The 27,117-nt window shown below is 40.5% G+C and overlaps 1 protein-coding gene across 3 annotated transcripts in view; it reads left to right on the top strand.

Moving 5' to 3' along the window:
- Positions 1–839: 839 nt before the first annotated feature.
- Positions 840–27,117, top strand: part of DZIP1 (DAZ interacting zinc finger protein 1) — a 41,743-nt gene continuing 15,465 nt past the window's right edge. For 2 of the 3 annotated variants that reach the window (XM_064646021.1, XM_064646019.1), the window contains exons 1-12: positions 840–962; positions 4,382–4,453; positions 5,835–5,904; positions 5,971–6,465; positions 10,854–10,938; positions 12,082–12,206; positions 16,216–16,377; positions 17,042–17,179; positions 18,247–18,309; positions 19,533–19,673; positions 21,291–21,339; positions 22,617–22,676. In XM_064646021.1, coding sequence (XP_064502091.1) covers positions 5,902–5,904; positions 5,971–6,465; positions 10,854–10,938; positions 12,082–12,206; positions 16,216–16,377; positions 17,042–17,179; positions 18,247–18,309; positions 19,533–19,673; positions 21,291–21,339; positions 22,617–22,676 — 1,321 coding nt within the window. In that variant the 5' untranslated portion in view covers positions 840–962; positions 4,382–4,453; positions 5,835–5,901. Of the gene's footprint in view, positions 963–4,381; positions 4,454–4,478; positions 4,497–5,834; positions 5,905–5,970; positions 6,466–10,853; positions 10,939–12,081; positions 12,207–16,215; positions 16,378–17,041; positions 17,180–18,246; positions 18,310–19,532; positions 19,674–21,290; positions 21,340–22,616; positions 22,677–27,117 lie in introns of those variants that run through there. The other variant, XM_064646020.1, reaches the window with a different exon arrangement.

Below are 27,117 nucleotides of genomic sequence, written 5' to 3'. Positions count from 1 at the left end.
TGAGGTGTTGTAAATGTGCAGTGATTACCTCCTCTGCTGAATTTCCCAACATAATTTATATTAAATACAAACTGCTTGAAATTTTCCCTGTGGCTACAAAGGCTGCACACCATTTATCATGGAAAAATACAATTCAAAACCCTTACGGGAATAAAATTAGTAGGATCTGATGTAACCTGTAGGTGTGGGAATGATTCTACTTGCATGATACAATACATATATACACTGAAAATTACAACTTTACCTGACATTACTTTGATTAAGCATACTCTCGGCCTTACCCTCGCACTGGAACATGGTGTCCTCCTGCACACAGTCAGGAAAACACTGATGGAAGACCCACACCTTCTCCCGTTGGAGTTAGCCCTATGCTCTCAGTCCCTAAGGCGCCCCGTCTGGCTCGGCAGAAAGGCGGGATCCTGCAGCCCTCCAGCTCCCCGTCCGGCTCGGCGGGCAGGCGGGATCTTCCCGGCCCATCGCTGCCCTGCCGCGCCGCCGGGGGACTCCCCATCCCGCTGAGGAGTTCGCTGCTCCACAGGTTTAAACGTGTCGTCCTGGGTGACTGCGTGCCTTTAATTTCTAAAGGCAGCCTTTCCAAAGCCTGTAGTAACTTCCCTTGTATTTTACAAAAAGGAAGAAGAAAGGCTGCTTCTTGGTCGGAGAGGCTCGGGACGGGACCGAGACAAAGGACATCCCTCCCGGACACCAACATCTGCCGGGCAGGCTTCAAGGAGCAAGAGTCGGCGAGCAGCGGGGGAGCGCTCGCCTGCCTCGGCCGCCGGTCCCTCCGCAGCCACCGCCCGCGGCCGCGGGTCAGCGGGAGCGGCGCGGGACGGGCCCGGCGGGGCGCAGCCCTGTCCCGCCGCGGCACCACCGGTAACGGCCGGGGCGGGAGCGGCCGCAGCCCCGCCGGCTCCGAGCCCCGCACCGGGGCGCCGAGCCCCGCGGAGCAGCAGCCCGAGGTGAGCGGAGGGGTCTCCCCTTCTCCCCCCATCCCGGACGCTGTAGGGTGGCGGGAGGGCAGCGCCCGGCGGGGCCTCTCCCCGAGAGCGGGAGGGAGGGGGCGGGGAGGCGGCCGCGCTCCGGAGCGGAGCGGGAGGTTTTGGCAGGAGGCTGGAGCCCGGCTCAGGGCCTCCCGCAGGCCCGGCCTGCTCGGCCGCCTCTCAAAGCACCAGGCCCAGGCCTGGCCCGGGGGCACCGCCGGGGGAAGGCGCTGCTTCACCTCGGTGCCGCCCGCTCCGGCGGAGAGGGGTGGCCGGGGGAGCAGTGCCACCCCTGATCGAGGGGACCCCGCATGGGCACAGCTCCGAGGATGGAATAAATCCGGCAGAAAGAAAGGGAAAAATGAAATCGAAAAGGGCTGTGTGAGTCCGTACGTACTCTTTCTACCTCTATTGAGATACCTGGGCGGCCCGTGCCTTTCCTCAGTTTCGTGATGCACCTCTGCGAGGTCACATTCAGTTAAAGCAGGTTTAGTTGGAGCAGCATGGAACTCTGTGTGGATATTCCTCACTAAATGCATTGGTCAAGGAAAATAAGTGTATCCACAGGCTTGGTTTACTTTGCTGGCTTTAAATAGTGTTTTGGGTGTTTGGGTTTGGTTGGTTTTGGGTTTTTTTTTCCTTATTAAATCCATGCATCTGTCAATTAAAGGCCCTTATTGCATGTGTGCTTATTCAGGCTCCTTCTGCTTGACACACAAATTGGTAGTTTGCAAAATTCACGTTTTCTATGTAAAGAAATTTCTCCTATGTCAAATAGATGGAGCATATGTTAGGCTCAGATCTTTAGGAGTTAGATTTCATTATGTGCAACTTAACAGTTCCCTTGACTAGAAAAAAGATTCAAATACATATTTTCAAAGTGTTTTAATGAATTTGAGGCATGCACATTTTGGACTGTAGTCAGTATTTGAGCTTTTTTTTTTAATGTAGCTGCTTAGAAACAGAAATGTATTTCTACAGTAAATGGAAGTATGTGGTATATTAGGAATAGCTCTGAAGAAGATTAACAGTGTATATTCTTAATTAAGGACTTAGAGCAGTGCGAAGTTCAGATCCATATTTGATACATATAAAAAATGTTAAATAGATTACTTTGAAAGTAGAAATTTGCTGGAGACCCTTTTCATGAAAAAGGAGGTGACAAAAATGTCATCCTTGCAGGAGAAGACTTAATGTTGCAAACACCACACAATATCTTTCTAAATTTAAAACAATGAATGGAACTGGACTTCAGGTATTGCAGTAAAGTATGGCCAGTAGCCTTAAGGTTAAAGGTCCAAAAACAAGTTGTAGTGCCACAGTATTTTGGAGCATTACCTTCAAGGGTGGCTTGAGCCAACAAGCAGGACGGTTTGCTGTCCTGAGTTCATGTTATTAACTTCTCTGTTCATATTTCTGATACATTGAAATTCATTTTGTAAATTAATGTAACCTTGTGCTGGACCTAGATGTATTACTGGAAAGGTTGATTTCAAACTTTTTATGAAAGTGGGGAAAACGGAAGGGTGTAACTTTTCAATATGCAAATATAACAGAAGAGAGGTCTTTGTGGTTCTCTGTGGATATGGAAAGAAAGGAATCTCCTCCATATTTTCTTTTGTGTGGGGAGTGGATGTGGGTGTGAAGAATGGGGGAGACTGATAAAAGTTGGACCCTGAGTGTCGGACTCTCCCTGAGACTGATCTGAGTCTTTTGGTACCGGCTGGGATAGGGTTTTGGTAGCTGAGCGCTGAAGGAAATGCTTGGGTCTGTGCTGTGAACCAGAAAGTGTGTCCTGTGGTTGCGGTTTTGGGATGCACACTGGGTGTGCTGACTGCGAGGAAGACACTTCTGCTGTGTGTGTTCAGTAACAGAGCCCCATTCCTCCCTGTCAGAGCATGAGTCTGCTATGTGGCAGTTTCCTTCAGGAGGAATAGGTATGCACGGCCTGCTCACCTCTTGACACCGAGCCAGAACGTAGTCAGTGTGTACAGAGAGCAGAGCTCACGGGGACCACCACAGTCCCAGGGGTTGCCCTGACTGTGAGGTGGCTGTATATACTTGCATGCATCCAACAGAGCATAACCAGACAGTCAAAAGAGGTGATTATCACTCTATTTTTAGCATTAGTGCAGCCTCAGGTGGAGTGCTGTGTGCAGTTCTAGGCCCCACCATTTAGAAGGATGTGAGGTCCTTGAATGTGTCCAGGACACAGCAGCAAAGCTGGTTTAAGGGCTGGAAGCCAGTCCTGTGAGGAGTGGCTGAGGACTCCGGGCTTGTCAAGTTTTGAGAAAAGGAGGCTGAGGAGTGACCTCATTGCTCTTTACAGCTTCCTTTGGAGGGGAGTGAAGAGTGATCAATTCTCCCTGGGATCCAGTGATAGGATGTGTGGAAATGGTTCAGAGATGTGCTGGGGAGGTTGAGAATGGACACTAGGGCCCAGGAGATGTTGAGGGTTCGTGGCATGCCCACCCCCCCCCGCCAATCTTGAAAGGTGGGAAAAAATATTGGGGGTTCATGGCATGGCCCATGACACTATCCCATGGAAAACTCCCCGCCCCAGGGGAGGTGCGAAAGTGTTCTGGAAGTATATATCAACTGGTAACTTCTTTGGGGGGTTGGCTTTTTTCTTCTCCCCCACCGCCAGCAAATCAAGACCGTCACTTTTAGGACTATCAAGTTCCATTGCTGGATCCAGTAGGCGGTGACTATATACATTTTTCCACTCTCATCTTTTCTTTTTCCTTACTCTCCTTTACCCTTATCCTGTCTTTCTCTTTCTCACCTTTATGCATTTTCACCAAAGGTTACCTTTATGCCATATTACTATAGGTGATAGATATAGATGATAACACCCAAAATGCTAACATACCTGTTTATCTTTGAAACAAAATTGTTCTAAAATAAACCCTACATATATATGTTTTCAAACACTGATTATTCCGTGTCGTTTCACTCTAATCCACCCCAAGGGATTTATTAATAAGAACCTGGGTTATCCCCCCCTTTTCTGGGGCGGGTCATAACAAATGCCCTTGAAGAACATGCTTTAACTTTTGGTCTGCCCTGAAGTGTCAGGCAGTTGGACTAGACGATGATCATAGGTCTCTTCCAACTGAAATAACTTTTCCTTTTCCTTTTTCTTTTCCTGTTGTTTGTCTGCTACGATGAGGGAATTAAATGAGGCCAGGTGTATTTTGTTGCATCAATTCATATATGTGGGAAAAGCTTTTTGGCACAAAAACCAACATAAAAACCTACATAAAACTAAGAGCTGGTAAGTTGTGAGGGTCCTTGTATTAGTACCTATAACAACATTGTTTTTGTCAGGAGAGCACAGCCATGCAACAGGTTGTCTGGAAAGATCATAGACTGTTTGTTCATCTTAAATGCCACAGGTGATGTGAACTAGTGTCCGGCAGAAATTTGGACTGGATGATGATCACTAGAGGTCCCTTGAGAACATCTCTGTGAGTCTATGATGCATGATGTAGAGGAACCTATGGCGTGATGGTATGATCAGATATATATTGTGTGAATGTTCTTTGAGAGGTATTTATCTAGGAATGACCAGGAGGATGAGAAACTAAAGTGTGTGTGGAAGGGACTGAAAAGTTAGGGAGGTATAAACGTGGAACATGGTGGTAAGGCAGAGGTAGCATAGGTGACTGAAATATTAAGAAATGGTAACAGAAAGAGCAAGCTTTTGGAGACGAGTGGTGAGGATGAGTGAGGGGACAGGGTAATTTTGTATAATAGAGAAGAAGGATGGTTCTGCTTGGGAACACTATTTGAAGCAACTAAGCAGGAGTGATGGGAATGCTGAACTGGGGAGTACTGGGAATTGTGGTGGGACAGGGATATAAGCAGCAGTTGTTGGTTGCCTTGAAGGAAAGCATTTGGGCGTAATTGGTGAAGTAGGTGATGTGTGCAAGCCATGAGGTGCTTCATGGGGCTGAAGAGTTTGGAATCAGTAGAGTGAGGCAGGAATGGCAGGCTGTAGGGTTATATGGTTTTAAGAGATGGTCTGGTATGTGGTGATACCAGGCAGAGAGAGGCATGTTGGTGTGATGAGTGAGGAGAGCATGTGGAAGTGGCATGCAAAGGGGGTGTGACTGTGTTAGGTGAGGAAGGTGTTTGAAAGAACTTGGCAGGAGGTTGGTGTGTGGGCATTGGGAGGGGTATGGAGTTGCACTGGAGAGATTGCATGGAGCTACCAGCTGAGGCCTGTGAGGGTGCAGCAGCATGAAGCAGATGAATAGAGAAATGGTATATGTACGTATGCTGATGGTGCAGAAGCGATGGCTATCATCACATCTGGGAGACAGAGGAGTAGACAAGGCTGGAGAAGGGCATAGGACAGCAGAGGGATAGGGGACTGTAATGTTATGGTGGAGTGAGAAAGGTTTGAGTCAGGAACAGCATGGAGGAGGAACAGGGTGTTGGGTGGGGAGGCACCTTGATGCAATGAAATGTGTCTGTAGGGTGATATGTATAGATTTCACAGAAGTGAAGGGAATGTGGAGAGAGAAAGCATACGCTGTGTAGCTGTGTTAAGGGTGCACATGGGTAACAGCGTAGCCGAGGATGTTTGTTGGTGCGAGTAGCGTGTGAATATGTCAAGGATGCACTGGTGCGAGCGTACGGTGCGCGGTGCAGGACGAGCACTGGGACCCGCGGGAGAGAGGAGGTGGCTGCTGAGCGGGGGCACTGCCAGGAGGCTGGGGAGGGGCCGGGGGAGGAGGATGCCGGGTGGGGGAAGGGGACGGGATTTGTGCGGAGCACGGAGCCGAAGGTCCGGGAGGGGGGGAGCGGTGACACATCCCGGCGTCACTGCAGCCTCTCCCGCAGGCCGGGGCTGCCATAGCGACACGGAGGACGCCGGCGCCGAGCGGAGCCCGAGGGACGGAGCGCGGACATGGTGAGCGCCGGGGCGGGCGGCGGGGCGGGGGTGCCGGCCCGGGCTGATCCGTGTCTCTCTCCGCAGCCCTTCTCCCAGCGCACATACCACCCTCCGGCCGCGGGGCCCGGCGCGGCGCCGGCGGCGTTCCCCGCGTTCCAGTTCCGCGCGCGGCACGAGGCCCCGGACTGGCGGCGGCTCAGCGCCGTGGACGTGGAGCGGGTGTCGCGGGAGGGGGACGTGGCGGCCCTGCAGGTGCACCTGGAGCACGTCACCTTCTGCAGCGCCGAGCGGGAGCGCTGCCCGCACTGCCAGGGCCCCGCCGACCCGCTGCTGCTGAAACTGCTGCGCCTGGCGCAGCTCTGCACCGAGTACCTGCTGCACTCCCAGGAATACCTCAGCGCCCAGCTCGGCAGCCTGGAGGAGGCCCTGCGAGAGGCACAAGCCCAGCGCGACCAGATGGGCAAGGAAGTGGCCCAGCGCTTGCAGGAAATCCAGGGGCTCAAGGAGGAGTGCCGGCGGAGGAAGAAGATGATCAGCACCCAGCAGATGATGCTGGAGGCCCGAGCCAACTACCACCAGGTGAGAGGAGAGGTCCTGGTGGCCCCAGTCACCCCCACCTTGCCAACTCTGAGCCTACTGGGACGAGTGGCAGAGTGGTCCTGCTCTGCTGGGGTGCAGTCACTTGCTGGGTGAAAGACTGGAGCTTCCAGGACCAGTGACCTTACAAAAGGAAATAAGTGGCTTGCACTTGTTTCTCATCCACGTCTCACAGGTGTTTGACTGGTATCACAGACATTTGCAATAGATCATCTTTAACAAATCCTCTTTTTACTTAGAAGTGCTCTTTATTCTTGGATTCACTTTTGGTGCATCTCAAGCATCAGATACACACACATGCAAAACTGTGATAAATGTGTTACTGACATCTCTTGCTGGTTTTCCTTGTCTGTCAGCTGCATGGTCAGAAAACACACAGGGCAAGTACATCAGAACTGATGCTAAGCAGTAACGTACTGTCTGTGAGCAGTCACTTTCCTGCACTGATGTTCTCCAGGCACAAAGTTTCTGCTTGTGTGTGACTCAGAGGTGACTTAGGCACGATGATAAAGAGCTCCAGTGACATAGCTCATCCCTGATTCCACAACAATCTGTGTTGTAGACAACAATCTGTTCCTTAAGTGTCTCCCCTAAGAGCCTTAGTACATTGCTGTTCTGTCAGTGTCATGGCAATTGTTTTTTTGGGAGGGATTTTTGTCTTGTGGGTGTAATAGTCGGTTTAAATATTTTTCAGCTTTAGCATTTTCCAGCAGATTTCAGGAAAGCAAATTACAGCTTCAAATGTAGTCTGAAGTCTAAAGAGTACACTGGACACAGACTTGACATGATTTCAGGCTAGCTCTTTGTGTCTGTGTGTTTAAAGTTATAGGCAAAGTTTAATTTTGTAAGGCATCAGCTAAGTTGGATCAAGTGTTTCTCTAAGGGAAAAGATACCTTACGCCCCAAGAGTAGAACTATGAATATGGCAAGGTTCATGGGAACCTTGTCTCCACACATTTGAGTGTTAGTCTTAAGGACAAGCTGCTGATGTGGTATTAGTTTAAAAAACCTTTATACAACTTACAGAGCAGTTTGTCCTGTGTTGCAAAACAAAACTGATTGCATGCATCATTTTATATGTAAACTGAAATAATTCCCATACTGTGATTGCCAAATATCATCAAGTGTTCCTGAAATATTTGTAGTATGTCTCTGTGGAAGCTGAAAAACATGGTAGTGAACTTGTCTCATCACTTATCATCTGTTCAGTGAGCTTGCAGTAAAGAAGAGATGGAAACCTATTTCCCATTTGTAATTTAATTTCATATAAAGTAAACTTCTGCCCCACTCTACCCCCCACACACTTTCTTTCCCCTCTGTTAGTAATTTCTTGTCTCTAGAACTTATTTAGGTTCACTTAGGAAAAGTGAGTTTAGGGAGTGATTGAATACTTGAAGTTCCTACAGTGTTTTCAGGATTCTGAGTGTGAATGCCAGACCTAAACTAAATTCTTCCTGGTGTTCGTAAATGCAGGGTAACGGTGTGACCAGTAAACAATAATTGTGTAATATTTATCTGCACCTTGATCTTGGCCGATCTGCAGTGCCAGATAATAGGGATTTTACTGGTGTTCCTGAGAGGATACTTCAGATTCCATCCCCTCAAAGTCTTGGATGTTTTGCAAATAAGCCTGTAAATAGTTACTGTCCTTTTTTAGTGGAGGTGCACTTTATAGCTAATGTAACTGTGCTTTGGAATTCAGATGTAATGACTTTAATCTACCACCAATATAAGTTTAACCATGAAATACTACTATAAAATGGTACCAGTACCTACAAGTCATAAATTTAAGACTTGTTGGTCAATACCTTGATCTGAGTAATACAGATTTAATTTTAAATAACATTTTTCACTTTTTTGATATTTTGCTAAGAAATCTTATATTCACATGTACAATGTGGGCATAAAGTGCACATTGTGGCTAACACTGTAAAAAGTAGTTACATGAAAAGTGTTGCATTATTCAAAACTTAAATATTCCCTGTGTTAATCCTGATTCCTGCAGTAAAAGCTTTCTTTCACTCCCAGCAAGTCAAACTGACATAAGTTTTTGGTTGAATGGATAACATTATTTCACAGTCAATTTCATTCCATAAATCATGTGCAATCTGTTACACTGTAAGCTCCCTCTTGGTTGGCAGTAAGGCTGCCATACTATATCACTTCACTTGGGTTTTACATCAAGACTTGTTTGCATTTGTCCAACAAAATTTATCTTAATTATTCATGGCTTTAGTGTTTGCTGAAGGATGTATTTTATAGGATACCTGATTACCAGTAGAAGCAATTTAAATATTATGTGAAATCTGAGAATTTCACAGAATCACAAAATCGCTTAGTTTGGAAAAGATCTCTGAGATCCTCAAGTCCAGTCTTTGTCCGATCAACACTTGTCAACTAGACTATAGCACAAAGTGTGATGTCCACTCATTTCTTGAACACCTACAGGAATGGTGGCTCCACCACCTCCCTGGGCAGTCCATTCCAATATTTAACAACCCTTTTCATGAAGAAATTCCTCCTAATGTCCAACCTGAACCCCTTTTGGCACAGCCTGAGTATAAATCCTCTCTCTTGTCCTGTCTCTAGTTGCCTGGGAGAAGAGGTCGACCCCCACCTGGCTGCAACCTCCTTTCAGGTAGTTGTGTAGAATGGTAAGGTCTCCCCTGGGCCTCTTTTTCTCCAGGCTAAACAACACCAGCTCCCTCAGCTGCTTCTCATAGGACTTATCCCTCAGACCCTTCACCAGCTCCATTGCCCTTCTCTGGACTCGCTCCAACACCTCAATGTCTTTCTTGTAGTGAGGGACCCAGAACTGAACACAGGATTCAAAGTGTGGCCTCACCAGTGCCAAGTACAAGGGGATAATCGCTGCCCTGGTCCTGCTGGCTACACTATTTCTGATACAAGCCAGGATGCCATTGGCCTTCTTGGCCACCTGGGCACACTGCTGGCTCATGTTCAGCATCTGTCAACCAGCACTTCCAGGTCATTCTCCGCTGAGCAGTTTTCCAGCCACTGTTCCCCCAGCCTGTAGCGCTGTGTGAGGTTGTTGTGGCCCAAGTGCAGGACCCAGCACTTGGTCTTGTTGAACCTCATGCAGTTGGCCTCGGCTCATTGATCCATCCTATCCAGATGCCTCTGCAGGGATCCTACCCTCCAGCAGATCAACATTCTCTCCAAATTTGGTGTTGTCTGTGAATTTACTGAGAGTGCACTCTATCCCTTCATCCACATCAATAGTAAAGATAATAAACAGGACTGGCCCCAATACTGAGCACTGGGGAACACCAGTAGTGACTGGATGCCATCCTGGTCATAAAAGGAGATTAGGTTGGTCAGGCAGGGCCTGCCTTTCCTAAACCCATGCTGTGTGGGCCTGATCCCTTGGTCATTTGTGTCGTGTGATTGTACTCAGGATGATCTGTGCCATAACCTTGCCAGGCACTGAGGTCAGACTAACAGGCTTATGGTTCCCTGGATCCTTCTTCCAGCATTGATACTTTGAAAAAAGGTATGAGATAGAGGTAATGAACAAACTTACCCAAAGTGATAAGGAGCCTTCATTCATATTCTTAACAAGTATGTTACAAAGTTTGTAGATGTATCTTCTGTCCTTATACTACCCATCTGTTCTTAATATTCTGAACATTAGTAGAAAGCATTTTGAAGGTGAACAAAAAAGATATTTTAAAAAGGGTAGGATGCAAATTTGACTTAAAATTTAATTTCAAAACTAGTAAGTAAATTATAGAAACAGTAATTGAAACAGCTTTGTGCTTCAGAAGGATGCTAGGTAGCATACTAATGTAGCTACATACCTTTTCTTACAAAATTGTGTACCCTTACCTTCCCTTCATTGAAATGTCTGAGTTTTTTACATATCTATGGTCCTTTGAGTATTGCCATTCTACAACTCATTTATGTATACTCAAACCCATCTTTACTGAGTGTTTTCCAGCTAGATGGTGGTCTACTTTGTTGTATTACAGGAATCTTAAGAACAGCTGCTAGTTGGCTGATGTCTGCGTATTTTGCTGAATAGTGTCTTACTTTTTCCTTATAGTTTATAGGGTTTATATCTGAATTTGAACTTGCTTGGCCAGAGTCTTTTTTGTTCAGAGTTTGTACAGTGCCTAGCACAATGAGATTCTTGCTCATGACCATCACTATAAGACTTCAGATAGCACTTAATATACTGATAACTTTACAGAAATTGGGTTCCATGGGAGTTTTAGTCCTTGTTCTTATGATACGGAATTTATTAAAATTACCTTCTTTTGACATATGGACAATGTAATGATGTGTTAGAAACCTTAACCACTATATTTTACTATGTTACTAATATGTTTTTAATGCCTTTTTTTTAGTGTCAGTTTTGTGAAAAGGCTTTTATGACCTACTCCTTTTTACAAAGTCACATTCAAAGGCGTCATCCGGGAGAGTCTGAGATAGGTATGTACTTTAATGTTGCCAAAAAAATTAAGACAAGTAGTTCAGAAAAGTATAAATATAGTGAGGATGTGCAGTCTATGATTTTTTGTAACTTGGAAGAATAATTTTCAGTTTTCATTTTTAGATGGCAGCTCACAGTTTGTATGAATGCAAGCAACATTGATGGAAAAATTGTACTGGGCAACATGTTTCAGTCTCTGGAAAATAATTTAATTTGAAAACAATGCTCTCAAAGTTTCTTTCATTCATCTCTAAATTCTTTAGGCTGCGTGCTTGTGATTTATTGCTAAGGACTAACAATGGCAGTGATTAGAAATCAACTAGGAAGCATTCGGGAGGAGAAAAAGTGTGAAGAACCTAGAGAGGTCTGAACTGTAGCTTGTCAGGCAAATAAAACAGCAGCAACAGGAGAGGGGTCTGAGTAAGCACCTGAGGAAGCGTGATATATTGGAAGAAGAAAGCAGCTCTTGTGCACCTTACACTTGATAAAAACAACAGTGGAAAATGCTGCAGAAACAGCTGAAGTAATTGTCATATAAAAGGATTAGCCTTGAAATGGCTCTATGAGGGAAATCCAATGCAGTTATTTCTGAAATAATATTCTGCATTGGACTCAGATTCCCAGATGATGGGCTAGTAAATCCTTGGTAAATTGATAAGATTGAAGATTGTTATGATTTTTGCATATTTTAACATTTTTCGTTACAGTGATATTCCCCCAACTCTTTCCACATGAATAATTAGTTCTATTCCAAGTGGGCTCCTTACAGAAGTTATTTAGAATAAATTAAACCTAGCAGAATTGAATAACTGAGATTCACTTTGTCCTTCGTACATCCTTTTTGTTGAGCCTGTGTTGCTTAGATTCCTTTTAAATTAGATTATGCAATACTTTTTCATGTCAATATTTCATAAACTATTTCACATGTCAGTAGTACAAGTATTTGAGGATAAGTTAGCAGTCCAGAGAACATAAGTAGTTAAAAACATCTTTGGAGAATGATGCTAGTGGGAGGGAAAATGGTACAGTGAAGTTACACATCATGAAGATATTACTGAAACACTGGAAATATATTTGCAGTAATTATCACAGTTCCAGAAATGGCAACAAAGCTTTTTAAAATCTGTGTTTCTTTCAAACAGAACAGAAGAGGAAAGCAAACACTGAAAAATTGCAGGATGAGATTGAAAAACTGAAGGAGCAGTTGAAGCTCACCAAGTCCCAGTTAGAATCTGAACAACAGGCTGATATTGTCAGGTTGTCTAAGGTAATGTGTACTAACGTATGTGAATGTCGCAAAAGAATGAGTACGTTGGACTATGTTCTCTCATTTTGTAACTGGACTGGAACAAAAATGTGTCTTGCCTGTCAAGCAGTGATGATGTTTGGGCATTGAACTATTGCCCTCCCTTGCCTCCCACAATTTTGACCATTGAATTCCTCCTTACTTTTGTTTTAAACGTATTTTAAATTAATACTTTAGACAGCACTTCTATTAGCACTTGCCAGTTCAAAACATGTGTGGCCTGTTATTGAAGCAGATAAAATTGCCTTACTATGGTGAAATATAAGCTGGTTTTGACATGATGATATTTTGTGATTATTACATGTTTCTTAGAAATTACTGTGATTTTACATGTGACTTTATAAACTGAGTAGAATTTATTCTTTGCTGTAAAGAACTTTACTGTCCAACAAAGATGAAAGCAGCTCAAGGAAGAGAGACTCAGGAAAAACAAAGCAATCTAGAACTTGCGTGTTGGTCTTTAAATCCTTGGGATTTGGCTGACCAGAAAGCAAAAGTAGAAAGTAGTCTTAGCTTTCTTAGCTATAGTAGTCTTGCTATTGTGAATAAAACAATGATTTGAAAGCAGTAATTAGCTGTTTGTTGTCACGTACAACACTTTGTTTTGGATGGTACTGAATCTTGTGGGTGTGCTTACTGGCTCCTAAAGAGAAAAAAATAAACAGATAACTTAAAGATTCTTTTAAAGCTTGATAATTTCAGATCATCTCACAGTTTTCATTTCTCTTTAAGTAAACACAATCAGATAATTTGCTATAGAAATAGCTAGCAGTGAAATTTATTTGAGAAAGGGGCTTTGTGCTTCAGTTTGAGAAGAAAGTTCTTATCATAAGAGACAAGATACATCTCATGATTGAGTTAAATGCTCATCTTTGCATTTCAGTTGCATTCAGTTGCATTTCAGCCCTCTATCATGTTCAAAAACAGTGTTTTGTGGTTGTTAGCATAACCTGTGAGAACCTCAAAATTTCTGAATAGCTTTTCTAATGGAATTTGAGGACCTTCAAGCATGAAACCAACCATTACATTTTGAAAGAAACAATCAGAGGGCTGGAGCACCTCTCATATGAAGGCAGGCTGAGAGACTTGGGGTTGTTTATCCTGGAGAATAGAAGGAGAGACCTTAAAGCAGCCTTCCAGTACCTAAAGGAGGTCTGTACAGGAAAGCTGGAAAGGGACTTTTCGTCAGGATGTGCAGTGATAGGACAAGGGGAAATGTCTTTAAACTGGGAGTAGGATTAGATTAGATATTAGGAAGAAATTCTTTACTATGAGGGTGGTGAGACAGTGGAACAGACTGCCTAGAAAAGTTGTAGATGCACCATCCCTGGAAATGTTCCAAGACCAGGTTGGATGGGGTCTTGAGCAACCTGGTCTTGTGAAAGGTGTCCCTGCCCAGTGAGGGTTGGAACTAAATGATCTTTAAGGTCGCTTTCAACCCAAACCATTCTATGATTCTGAATTAAAACGGAATAAACAAAACAGGGCTGTCATTACATTTTGAAACCTATGTTCAGTTTTGGTCCCCGCTATACAAAAAAAGATGTGGACAGACTGGAAAGATGCAGAGAATGTCCACAGAGGTGATCAGAGGACTGGAAAGCTGGTCTTGTGGAGAAAGGCTGAAAGAACTAGATGTGTTTAGCCTTTAGAAAGGAAGGTTTAACGGAGATGTTATTACCACTTTCCAGTATTTGAACAATGGCTATAAGGGAGATGGAGACTCCTATTTCAAGGAGTCCCATGGAAAGATGAGTGGTAATGGGTACAAGTTACTCCTGTGGAGATTCTGATTTGACATGAGTGCAATTTTTTCCCGGTGAGAACAATCAGCCATTGGAATAATCTCCCCAGAGAAGTGCTGGATTTCCCAACATTAAACACTTTTCAAGTTTCAAGTGCACAGGGTGCTGAGCCATCTTGTCTAGACTGTGTTGTTGCCAAAAAAGGCTGGACCAGATAATCCTTGAGGTCCCTTTCAACCTAGTATTCTATGACTGATGATTGTTTTCTTCCTTGTTTTCATAGGAAACCCTGATCTTCTGTAAAACATGCAGTGTTTCTTTGCCTGAACATAGCTTCAGATTCTTCTTTCTTCAGTTCTCCTGTTCCCCCTTTCTTGGGACTGTTCAGCTTCCTTTTTTGTGTGGTTTTTTTCCATTTTCAAAAGTACTGAAGGAACAATTCAAAAGCTGGTAGAATTTCACTTCCGAGCACAAGTACTGTTAGATTAATGGGCCATGGCCCTATGTGGACATGGGCAAGGTATTCTACTCATTCATTCTCTGCCTAACTTTTGAGAAGTACATCCATAACATATTTCTACTGCCCCTGAAGCATTGTTTTGTTTATGAGAGGGAACTTGGAGTATTCATAACAGTGCATTGTAGATTTTTTGGTGCCTTAGGGGCCTGTTTCGAAGTCAGTTGTCTTAGTTGAGACTCCTAACTGCAAAAGGACTACGTGAAATGTCCTGAAGCTACAGTCTGCACTGTTACACAACAAGAAGCTTTCAAAACTTCTCTGTTTTTCTAGGATGTCAGGGAAGATAGAAATGTGAGGTGTGACTGGTTACAGTTTGTCTGCCATGACTGACATCCACTGTCAATTCAGGTGTCATGTTACTGTCTTTTGATTAAAAGAGCAGAAAATCTTTCTCGTGTGGGTTTCTTTAGGACAACTAGTACTGGAGGGGAATTTGTATAAAAATTGCCATGCTTCTTATTTTTGGTTCCTTCTACTCCTTTGAGGTGAAAGGATACAGAAGATCCCATTCATTGATTGCATATTATAGTTGGAGAACAAATTCAGAGTGAATACTGTGATGGAGAGATGTAGCTGTTTCCTAAAAACTGTGTGTATACTGGGCAGTAAAATGCAGGACTTTAAACAAGTTGAGAACTATATAAAAATGCATCACTAGATAAATGGAATGTTGAAGTAATTTGACAGATAAAGTGGGGTCAATGTGCATGGGAAAAAAATAATTCTAACTTCATCTACAAAATGATGGGTAGTGATACACAGTCCTATGGAAATGTTAGCCCAGCAGTTAGTATCAACCAACAAAGAAAATCAAATATTACCAATTATTCTGGAAAATCACTGTGCAAGCCACAGCCTAAATACAGTGTGCGAGTCTAGTCCCTTCATCTCAAAAAAGGATAGGATAGAACTATAAAAGTTATGGAGATGGGCTACAAAGAAGATCATTCAGTAATTAAAATGACTGAGCATGCTGAGAGTTGTCAGTCTGAAAAAGAGACAGCAGCTTGATGAAGATGGAGGGTGAGATACTGATACCTCTATGTCATGAGTTACATAGGGTGAATAACAGTCCATCATTCACTCTGTTTTCCAGTTCAGGACTTAATCAAATGAACCTAGCAGGAGCCAGATTCAAACAACAACATGAAAAGTACTTGGCTCTTTATGCAGCTTGTTGAGCTCATTGGCAAAAGATGTTGCAGTTGCCAAAAGCTGATACAGCCACAAGGGAGGACTGCGAAAGTTTATGAGAGAAATGTATTGAAGGTTACTAAGTTATTGAAGTTTACAAAACTGTATCAGGCTGAATAAGTCCTCTGAGCTGAAAACAGTTGGCAGCTCGGAGACTATGAAGGAGGTCGTACATGTTTGCTTGCCCCAATGTTAACCTTTCCTATCTATGCACTTAAGGCCTCTGTGAGAAACAGGATGCTGAACAAGGTGGATCTTTGATATGACCAAGTAAGGCCATTTGTGTTTTATTCAGTGGAAAATAAACTACCAAAACTTTCTTGAAGCATACTTGTTTTGCTAGCAAAATGCATAGTTTGCAACCTTAGAATTCTTCAGAAACTGGGGTTTTTTGTTTTTTGATGTCACAGTTGGCCATCGAAAGTGACTGCTTCCCACACGTAGTTTGGGTGCTTGAATTCATGTTGCATGTGAGGAAAAATAACAAATAATGTTTTTTAAAAAATTTCAGGAATGTGAACAGCAAAAATCAAAAGAAGAAGAAATTCTACAGTCATTTCATAAATGGAAAGAGGAGGAAAGAGAGAGATTGGCTCATGAAATAGAAAAAATGAAAGAGATGTTTATGAAAGAGCTTAAGGAGTTATATTCAAAAAATTCAACCTTAGAAAATGTAAGTGATTTAAATTTTTTGACATTTTAAGGCTTACAGTAGATGGCAGTGAACTTCACAGATTTGAAATGCGATGTGGTCATTGTAAAGTTCTTCTACAAAACTCTAAAATAATGATTGAATGATAGCCATAGTTGTATCTTTGTATACTGGTACTTTATTAACGTAATTTCGGTTCTTCTTTTTTTTTTTTTAATAGCTTAGTTTTGACAAATAAATGATGCCTTCAGCAACTAAGGCAGTTTTTCTTTACTCCTCAACCTTTGAATGCCTCTTTATAGATTAGTAGATATCGTTATGATTGCTGTCTGTTAGGTATCTTTATGTTAATGTTCTTATTATTGGCATAGAGGAGACTAATCTCTGCATTATAGTCCCAACAGTAGAATTCATGTGTTTTCAATATATGCTTAGGAAATGCTCACTAGAAAGAGAATCATGAAAGTATGGGTGAGTCAGAAAACAAATACACACGGCATTACCAGAGCAGCTTATATTTTGTAGCTGTTGGGTCCATTGTACTTTTACAAGTCATATTTATCTGAGATGTAGATATTAATAATTACATGAAATTTGGTAAATGCTGAACTCATGAGAAATGGGAAAAGTATCCGATGCAATCTCTGTTTAAAATAAATTTTGTATTCTTCCACCCTCCTTTTAGCAGCTGTTAGAATTACAAAAGTCCAATATGCAACAAAAATCCAATTTAGGAACGCTGAAAGACAGCCATGATTTTGCAGAGGAGAAACCTCAGAGTACCCAGGATCATCACAAAGTGGTTAAACTTCTGGATGAACAGGTAACATTGTAACTTAATGTGCTTTTGACAGACTACTTGTGTTCTTTTTATTTTTTGTACATCTGTTGAGTAGGATTTGAAATCCATAAGTAAAATTTTCATTCTTCTCAGTGGCAAAAATAGCTGGTTCTAAAGATGTAATACTATTTAATACTATAATGTCAATCAAGGATTTATTTTCCTTATCCTTTATAAATAAAGTAATTGTTATTTATTTATTTATTGATATTCTCTTATTCTTTATGATTATCTATATCTAGCTTTGCCAAGTATGGTCGCACTTCAGTTACAGAAGGCTTTAATAAAGCATTTATATCTGCTGGTCTGTGAGGCCTCTTACTGAAAAATAGGAATATTCCATTTCCCAAGATGGAAAAAAAATTAAGAAACTTTCTGACAGGATTTGTCAACCTAGGGGTTTTTTGGTTTTGGTTTTTTTTTGAAACATGCATTTTATATTTCATGGCTTCTGGGATGTGAAGGTCTTTGAGTACAGCTGGTATCATCCATGAGTTTAATCACTTCTGCTCAAAGATGTGGAAAACTTAGTTTTACTTTTTTTTTTTTTCATTTCCTCAAAGAAGATTTGTTTCACTCTAAAACTCATCTATTAATATTGATTTTTTGCCATAGTTACACAAAATACGTTGTTAATGAGTGCTTGAAATGACATTATTTGGGGGGGAAGTCCCCCTCTTACTGTTAATACACTTAACTCTTAATACGCTTTATACACAGAGTTGTATCAAAATGCTTGTGTATTTCTCACTCACGTTGACTGCATATAAAAATCTATCAGAAAATACATAGTTTTTAAAGTTCTTGGTAAGAAAACCACACTCAGATGTATAAAACCTGCTGATGACTGTTCCAGGCCTTAAATACTAGACTACTCAAATTTCAGATCATCAGTAATAATCTTTTTGGTATTTATGCTTTATTTAGGAAAAAAGCTGCATATATTGAACTAAATGGTAATGTGTTATTAACAAGAAATAAAGCTGCATACATCAAACAAAATGTTAATATGTTCTTAATAGGAATTAATATTGATTTCCTCTGTGCAGGAAAGAAAGTGGACATCTAGAATGCAAGCCCTTCATCATGACCACGAGACAGAAAAATCCCTGGTAAGAGGCACAGCAAACCACTTACACTAAAAGGAGATATTTTTCTTATTTTCTTACCCTTTCTGTAGTTCTTGATATACTATAGTACATCTGTTAGATATCAAGAGTTCATAAGAGGGTATTTATTATCTCTGTGTTTCTGTTATGGTAGGATCTTGATCTTTCAGTTAAGGCCAGGGTTGAAATGGAATTTATCATTTCGGAATCTGACAGAAATCTGAAACGGTATCTCTCTTTTGAAGAGCTTACAGCTGTGAGGACTGTATTATACAGTGTTTTCAGTGTTAAGTGGATAGGCAGGATAGTTGACATATGATTTGCCAACGCGTAGCTTTCATCCACCCTGTACCTGCTGCTACCACGGACCTATGGCATATGTCTCAGTCTTTTTTTTCTTGTTTCTGTCACTTCTCTAATGCTTTTTCTGTTGGAGCTTTCTAACACAGAATCTGTTCAGCTTTTCCAGGAAAAAACACTATGGCATTTTATTTTGCTTTGGTTTATATATTTGACTATACAAAGCTTTATTCCTCAGATTTTTTTTTAATGTCTGCATTTATTTTTAATCTCTTTGCTGCTTTATTTCTCTTGCTTCTCTTCCTTTCATTTTCCTTTCATCTACGTGACCATATAAGAACTGAGCAGATCATAGTAGTCTGGCCAATGCTTCTCCTCCTCTGGCAAGAAAACAGTGGGGAGGAACCATGGAACATTCCCCAAAAAGGATGTAGTTAATGATACACCCACATACAATGCAAGAATAGAATAAGGGAGAAGTAATGTAAGTATTACTTTTGGGATGGTGCACCTAAATACTGATTCCGTTCTTTCACATTCGGAGTTAATATATTAGGTTTATTATGCCCATTCACATCTCAGCTCCTTAAAATATCACTGTTTGACACGATTTACAACTAAAACATTTTTATAGAATTGTGTGCTTTTTCCTGCAATCTTACTTTGAAGCAATCTCAGCTATGTGTTTGTATGTCCTTTTCTTTGTATTGAGATTTAGATAGTCTTCCTTGTGTAAATAAAAAGTGATCCAGACAACTCTTTTGTAATACGTGCAAGTCCCAGTGAAATCACAGGAGACATTAAGTTTTTGCTGAAAAAAATGTTAAAAATATCTAAGCATGACACTTTCTTGTTTAAACTTCATAGCATTAAAATATTTTCTGTAATATTAAGAGGAACTCACTTTTGTTCTGATTGCTTTCTAGCTACTGTCACAGATTGAGACACTTAAATCATCAGCGAGAGATGACCTGAATAAAAATAACAGCTTTTACAAGAGGAAGATAGAAGAATTGGAGCAGAGGCTTCAGCAGCAGAATGATCTGGTTATTACTCAGAAGAAGCAGGTCTGTTTTGTGAAGCACTCTATTTTTCAGAGAGCTCAGGATACAGAGAAACATTTTACTATCGTTTGGTCTTTGATGTATCTCTGGTTGCATATTTAATATTCGCAGTTTGTAATAGTACTGCTGTAGTGTTTTGGAAATTATGTTGATAAATTTCGGAAGTGTATTGTTGATAAATAAGAATAGATCTGGAAAAGGGACACAGGAATGTAAACCAGGAGTTAAAACACGTTTAATAAACCAAATAGAGAAGGCTGAGAGGTGACCTCATCACAGTACAGTTTCCTCAAGGGGGGCAGTGGAGAGGCAGGTGCTGTTCTCTCTGGTGACTGGTGATAGGATATGAGGAAATGGAATGAAGCTGCATCCAGGGAAGTTCAGACTGGCCCTTAGGAAAAGGTTCTTCACCAGTAGGGTTGTTGGTCACTGTAACAGGCTCCCCAAGGAAGTGATCACAGCACTAAGCCTATCAGAGTTCAAGGAGCATCTGAGTGATGCTATTAGGCATATTGTCTAAGTTTTAGGTAGTCCTGGAAGGAGCAGGGAATTGGACTTGTTCCTTATGGGTCCCATCCAGCCTGAGATAGTCTATGATTTTATGTTTGGAAATGAATTATTTTTTCTTCATATAAGCTCTTGTTGAAACATAACTATAGATTTTTTGGGGTGATTGATGGGTGAAGATCTGGATGGTCTGGAGTGTAGACTTTGGCATGATTATGTGGCCTTTACAACCTATTCTTCTGTTAGATGGTGCATTCTTTACAGATCAACATCTGATTTTACACCTTTTTCTTGAGTTTAATGTTAAACCTATATGTAAGTGCTTAAGGGATGGAAAAACAAATAAAGCTTTTACATCTCCACCTTAACAAATTTGATAACTGGAGCAACAGAGGACTTAATCCTGGATGAATTTCTTGAAGTAAAGTGACCTTTTAAAAGATAGCAGTATGACCACAAATGTATAATGGGTTGAGAGGGGTCCAAGTTCAGTGTTTGTGAAGTAAATCTGTGAAAGCCTACATTTTAATTCCTGGAAACTGGATGGGCTTGAGAATTAGCTAATGCTTTTGTAGAATCCAAACTGAATGGGCAATGAATTGAGGCACTACTGGCTATAACCAAATTGATAAATAGAAGAGGACTGGGGTCCAATATCTTGTGCCAGCTCTAGCTGATATTGACTATGTGTGTGTATGGTTTGGGTTTTGCTTCTGTTTGGGGAATTGGAGTGCAGAATATTGTTTTAATGATGCAGGATTCACAAGTTTACTGTATTCCGTAGATGGAATTACAGCCAGCATGTTTCCTCGTGCTCTCAGTTCAGTGCTTGTCTTGGGGTGTCAAATAGACAAAACTGTAGAGCAGAAAGGAGAACTGTTCATGCATTTAAAATCAATGTGTAATTAAACACTCCATTCATTAAGCACGAGTGAAATACATGTTGGGCAGTAGAAGAGAGTTCCACGGAAGTAGTATTTCTCTCCCCGAATCATAACCAATAATTTCTGTTATGGAATAGTATTCAAACTAGGTATTTTATGCTACATGTTCATTCTAGGTGTTGATCCTTGACATTTATAGCTATTTGTGTATCTGTGTTTTCTCTTTTAGATCAAAGAATTGTCCACAAGGTCAGCTCCAAGCATTAAAACATACGATGGTAAGTACATACTGTAAGAAAAAACAAAGTTTGTTTCTGATTTCTGCAACTTGGCTGAAACAAATGTCACAATTCATTAAAAAATAGAGACATCAACACTGTTTTATAGGGTACCTACCTGTTTCCATGCCATGACTTACAAAGATCATGTTTTCTAGCTATAAGGGCTTCTGATGTACAAAGTTGATCACTTGAGTAGTGAAGAAATGTAAAGTAGGGCAACTTTATTTTTATTGTGTAAAAACTTTCGGCTTTGCATTATGAAGTGTAATTTTAATTGGTTTTTTTTTCCATGCTTGACTGTCCTTAGGTTGCAGAACTCAGAAAAGGGAAAATACTGAAAGACTAGACAAAACTGAATAACTTGTCAGTTAAGACACAGATGTTCCAAGAATGTTAAGATCTCTGATATTTTTGTCTGTGCAATGGTTTAACATCTGAAGTCCACTACAAATAGCTAAACCTGATAATAGTGTTTTAGGATGTTGTCCTGCACCACAAACACCCGTATAGTTGCTGCTGCAGTTGCAGTGACTTAAGTAAGTTTATTGCAATAGATAATGGCAGCTGAATTAATTCTAATCCCAGTTTGGAAACCGTCTTGCTGTATTAGCAAGGCATTGGCTTGAACTGAGTCACACAGCAGGGAGTAGTTTTAGTTTGAGGAGAGCATAGTAATGGTATGGCCGTGTGGCTTTTCCTCTGGACCTGGTTGTATTCAGCCACCCTGAAGAACAGATGAGTATAAATCCATGGCACACAAGTGAATTTGCTCCTAGGCCCAAAGCTGATCTGAAGAATGTAGGATTGAAGTGATCATTCACTACAAGGCTACACTCTGTACATGATGTAGGTAGAGTTTGCATTTACTGATGTGAAGTGTGGATGCCGCAGATCCTCTCTGGGAAATACAAGCCTCAGTCAGGCTTGTCTTGACTAAGTAGGTTTGGGCCAAGGCTTCTTCCCTGTGATGCAAAGACAGCATATGGATGTGACCAAAGAGATGATCACGTTCTAGTTCAGTGATGATTTAGTTACTAGTTTCTTTTCCTGATTCTAGAAGTGTTAAAAATGTTAAGCGTATATAGAGATGTACTTAAATGTTGTGAAGGACTGGTTTTCACTTGTAAATTATTTAGGGTTTTTTTCCCCATTAAAGCCAAAAATTATCTAATTTGTAAATATGATTGAATATTGCTACATTTAAGAATCTATATTTGTCTGTTACTGTTTACAATAATAGAAACCCATTATTTTTTACTATTATACTATTTTAGTGAACACTACTGTAGAGCGTCTTGAAGAACCTAAACCAAGTCTACCAGTTAACATGCGTGGTAAGTTTTTTTGATAGGTCCAGATCCAGTACTTTCAAATCTAACACTCTCTTCTCAGGTGTGTTGCTTGTCAAATCATAGCTCTAACAGTAGTTATATTGAAAGAAAATAATTTGAATGGCTTTGCAGTATGTCCGTGTTGAGAATTCCTATGAAGTAATTAAAAGGATGCACTATTGAAAAGAATAAATGAAAAACAAATGAAAATAATTTGAGAATATTTCCTAGCATGCATGTAATATTGAAGCATATTAAGGTATATGAAACTTACTGCCAAAAAAATATATGTTTTCTTATGGAAAATATGCTTATCTGATATATACATATACTGGATAGGTATATGCATCTACTGGAATTTGCATAGGGAAATGTAGAGATGTTTGTTTAGAAGTCTTGAAATACTGTGTTTTCCATGTAATTTCAAATGGCAAGGAGTAAAAATACAGAAGAAATAATCAAAACAGGCAGTTATCCTGTCCAGGTTCTTCCAGAGTATATCTGTGCTTACATGTAGGTCATTATTTATGTATTTTGTCATGCTTGTTATACTTGTGACACTGTAGTATCATTTAGAAGGGGGAGAAGGGATTTACATTTACATTGTTTTGTACTTTGTGAAAATAGTTTTCTTTTTTTAATCAGCATGCAAAATAATGGAGGGTATTGTTAGTATACCAATATTCTGCAATCAGTTAATTCTTTATTTTCATTTTAAGTAGAAAAATAATGAAGAATCTTGGGCAAATAAAATGTTTAAAAACAGTTCATTAGTTTGAATTATAATTAAATAACAGGTTTTTCTTATTATTTCTCTTAGTTTTAAAACCAATGTCAAAGGGAGACTAAATGAAATTTGTCTATGAAAAATGTAGAGAACTTTTCGTTTTCGACAAAAACAAAAAGTTCTGAAAAGGCATATGGGGAGAAGGGGCAGTATACATCAAGCTTTCAATAACTTGATGAGGAATGAAAAACTGATGTAGTGCTGATTTCAAAATAGTTGTTGTGACAAGAATTACTAAGTAAAGGAAAATAGATTATATTATTGCTAATAATTATATGGTAACATTATTTGAATAATACAGAGATTCCTTTTTAAGCTATGCAAGGTTAGCAGTTCACTGCTTGAAGCTTTTTAAGTTAAACTATATGGATGAAATGTTGTGTGGAGAAAAGTAATGATACATTAAGTATAGAGAATTAGTAAAAGCATTTTAAACAATCTAATTCTTTGTCATTCAAACCAGCCTCATTGCACCAACACAGTAGTGCTGATTCTCTTTAAGAGATCTCACAGCAACTAGCTTAGTTATTGCCCTGAATTTAAGAAACAAGTTTTATGAAGATGATGACTGCTGAGAACTTACCCACCAAGCTTATCAAGCATAACTTTATTAGTGCATTTACTTTCATTTGTACTGAGGACGAAAACAGTCCTGTGAACATTAATATTTTCTGTACTCTGACAATTTAAATCAGCTCATTCAAATCTTTCATGATTTCTTGCTGCTCCAAATATGAAGTTTGTGACATCTTGTGAAACTTCTCAAGATAGAAAATGCAGTTCCTGCCATTGATATGCAAAAGATTCAATATCAGTTTATTATGAAACCTCAAAGAAGGTGTTCCTTTCAGATTCCTTTGCTGATTATTATTTTATTTATCTCTGCAGGTTTCTCTCTCTGTCCCTTTTCTCCCCTTCTGGATTTTCCTTAAACTTGCCTTACCTAATTTCTGGATGTAAAGGTTAGCAGAAGTTATAGTGTCTTTCCCAAAATTTACAGGGCACCTCAAGGAGTTGAGATTGACTTACATACTGAATTAAGATTGCTGCATTTCATGCTCTCATGAAAATGAAACCATTTCCTGGCAACTTCTATAGATAAATTTCTTTAGCACAGGTCATCTGGAAATCACAAGAGCTGTACTTTTCCTACCAAACAATTGCCTTCATATGGAATATCTTCCTTCTTTTTTTTTCTGTTTGAAAGAAAATAAATTCTGGAAAAGGCTCTGTGATGAACTTCAGTACACTTTTCAAAGCTGCTCCAAAGCTTTTTGCATGCTAATATTTGTTCTGCACATCTTCAATCTGTGGTATGAAAAGATACCCAGATGAGATATCTTAGGTGTAAAGTAGTAGAATAGCTGTGCTAGCCTGGTGTTTTTGTGCTAACGTTCCTGATTTCTTGTGAGAGCTAGTAGAGTGCCTTGAATGCCATCCTGGCAGACCATTCTTCTGTCCATTTCTGAGCTAGTTGTAGGTTTTGTGCAAATGTAACTTAGGTCTTATTTTCAAAGATTACTTCGGTCTCACAAAAAGTCAACAGATTAATAATGATTAATTTTTTAAAATAATATTTTTAAATTAGGCTTTGGCTCCTATATTACTCTTGAAATGTTGGTACTTGTTCAACATTTAATCTTTGTTAGGTCAATATTAGGTGGAATTGAAGACAGTAGTTAAAAAAGCAAAGCTACTAATGAGACTGTCCATTAAAACCTATGTCTTAGTCTTCAAACATGGTGTGGACCAAGGCCTAGCTATCACCAGGGACATAGCTGAAGCATCTGAGGAAAATTTAGTCAAAGTACTTACTCTTCCTAGACAGTAAACAGAAAAGGAGCACCTTCAGAGTTTGGTTCAGCTGAACTAGTATCTGAATTGCTCTTTGAAGTTGCCTGTGTCTCTTCGATGTCTGTAGAAGGAGTCTGAGATGACTAGGCTCCTAACTTAGAGGCCTCAGGTAAGTGTAAGAAATTTATTATATTTCAGAATATTGATTTAAAATTAATATTTATGCTGCTTATATGCAGTATATGGTTTCCCATTGATTAGTTAGGAGAAAAATACATGAAGTGCACTAATTAAAAATGACGGTCCAAATTACAGGTCTCACAGATTAAGTCTGGCGGCTCTTTGGATGTGAAATTTGAGTATAAATTAAAGGAGTATACAGTGAGCATAGCCATGGCTTACATTCCTTACATCTTTAAAAAGAGAAGTAATTTATAACAAATTTTACATTATATCCAGGGATTTCATATTGCAAGTCCAAAGTGCTTACTGTAGATGACACTACACCATAGATAATTGTAATACTTCTGTTGAGACTAAAAGTTCTTCAGCATTTCATATGTCAGCATAAATAGACGGGATTTCTCCTTTAAATGTTGGCCAGAAGACTGCTTTTCCAAAATAGTGCCAGAATATTGGGGTTTTTTTAAACAAGTAGATAAGAACAGACACATAATGTATGATATGCATGAAATATACACAACCTGAATTCTTCATTATTGTTAAATATATTTTCCTATTCCACATGCATAGAAATCATCTTCAAATATTCTTTAAAACAGCTATTTAATTATTTTTCAAGGTACGTTGGGCACATAATTTTTCAGTAGTGCAGTTAGCCACTGAAGAAATTAAGGCATCCTGTTGTTTTGATACATCTCATCTATGTCTCCACACATATGCTGGCAGAATAGATAGTCTGGGAGATGTGGGACGACAGACACATCATTGTGGAGTTCATCTTAAGGCTGCTGGCCTTAATGATGACTAGTATTAATATGGCTGGATTCAGGCCAGTGAGATGAGTGTGGCCAGCCAGCACTAAGAATGGTGTTGGAAGCTGGCTTTGAGTTAGGTTCAAGCCGGAGCCTGACAGGAATTGTTCTTCTGAGGATAAAGGTAGGGTTTGATTTGGGACTGAGTCTGGCTGATGACATACAGAGAGGATGTGTTTAGAGTTTGCCACTGAGCCAGGTATAGGGTTTAGCAGTAATGGTCTTTGGTTAGGGTCAGGTGTGGGACTGTTGAGGAGGACCAGATGAATTAGGTTTGCAGTTAAGGTGGTCGATCACAGCAGAATAAGTTTATTTATGTCAGGATCTGCAAAGGGGTTTTATCACTCAGAAATATCTGGTTGTTGCTGAACCAAGTTTTTGCCACTGAGCTTGGGTTAGGGTTAGCATTAGACAGACATGGTCAAGTTAAGAAGGATCAGTTAAGCCAGATAGCAGTGGCAGAGCCTGACAGAATACGTTTTAAGTATAAAGTTTAAATTTATTTTATAACCAAGAAAGGGCTGGAGATGAGAGACAGGATTCAAATTGTGTCAGTGAACAAAGTATAAATAAGGTTGCATTTGAACTACAAGACTGATGTAATCCCCAGTTCTACCAGTAGCTCTGTAGTCCAAACCAGGTAACATGCCTCTTGCCTGGCTTCAGCCTCCTGGGATCCACTTCCAGTAAGGCAAGGACAGTTTGAGTGTTCAGCTGGAGTGAGGAATTGAGAAGGGACTAGGGGAAAGTAATTTATTTCTAAGTGTGAGTCCAAAAGGAAGTTAAGCAGTCTAGGTTCAACACTCAGGCTTGGATGAAAGCCAGGAGTTAGATCCTGGCCAGTGAGGTCTGACATTGAGGTTGTTGA

This window comes from Pseudopipra pipra, chromosome 2 (assembly GCF_036250125.1).
Source record: "Pseudopipra pipra isolate bDixPip1 chromosome 2, bDixPip1.hap1, whole genome shotgun sequence".
NCBI lineage: Eukaryota > Metazoa > Chordata > Aves > Passeriformes > Pipridae > Pseudopipra > Pseudopipra pipra.
Note: the sequence above shows the minus strand (reverse complement) of the source record. Positions and strands in the feature narration are given on the sequence as shown.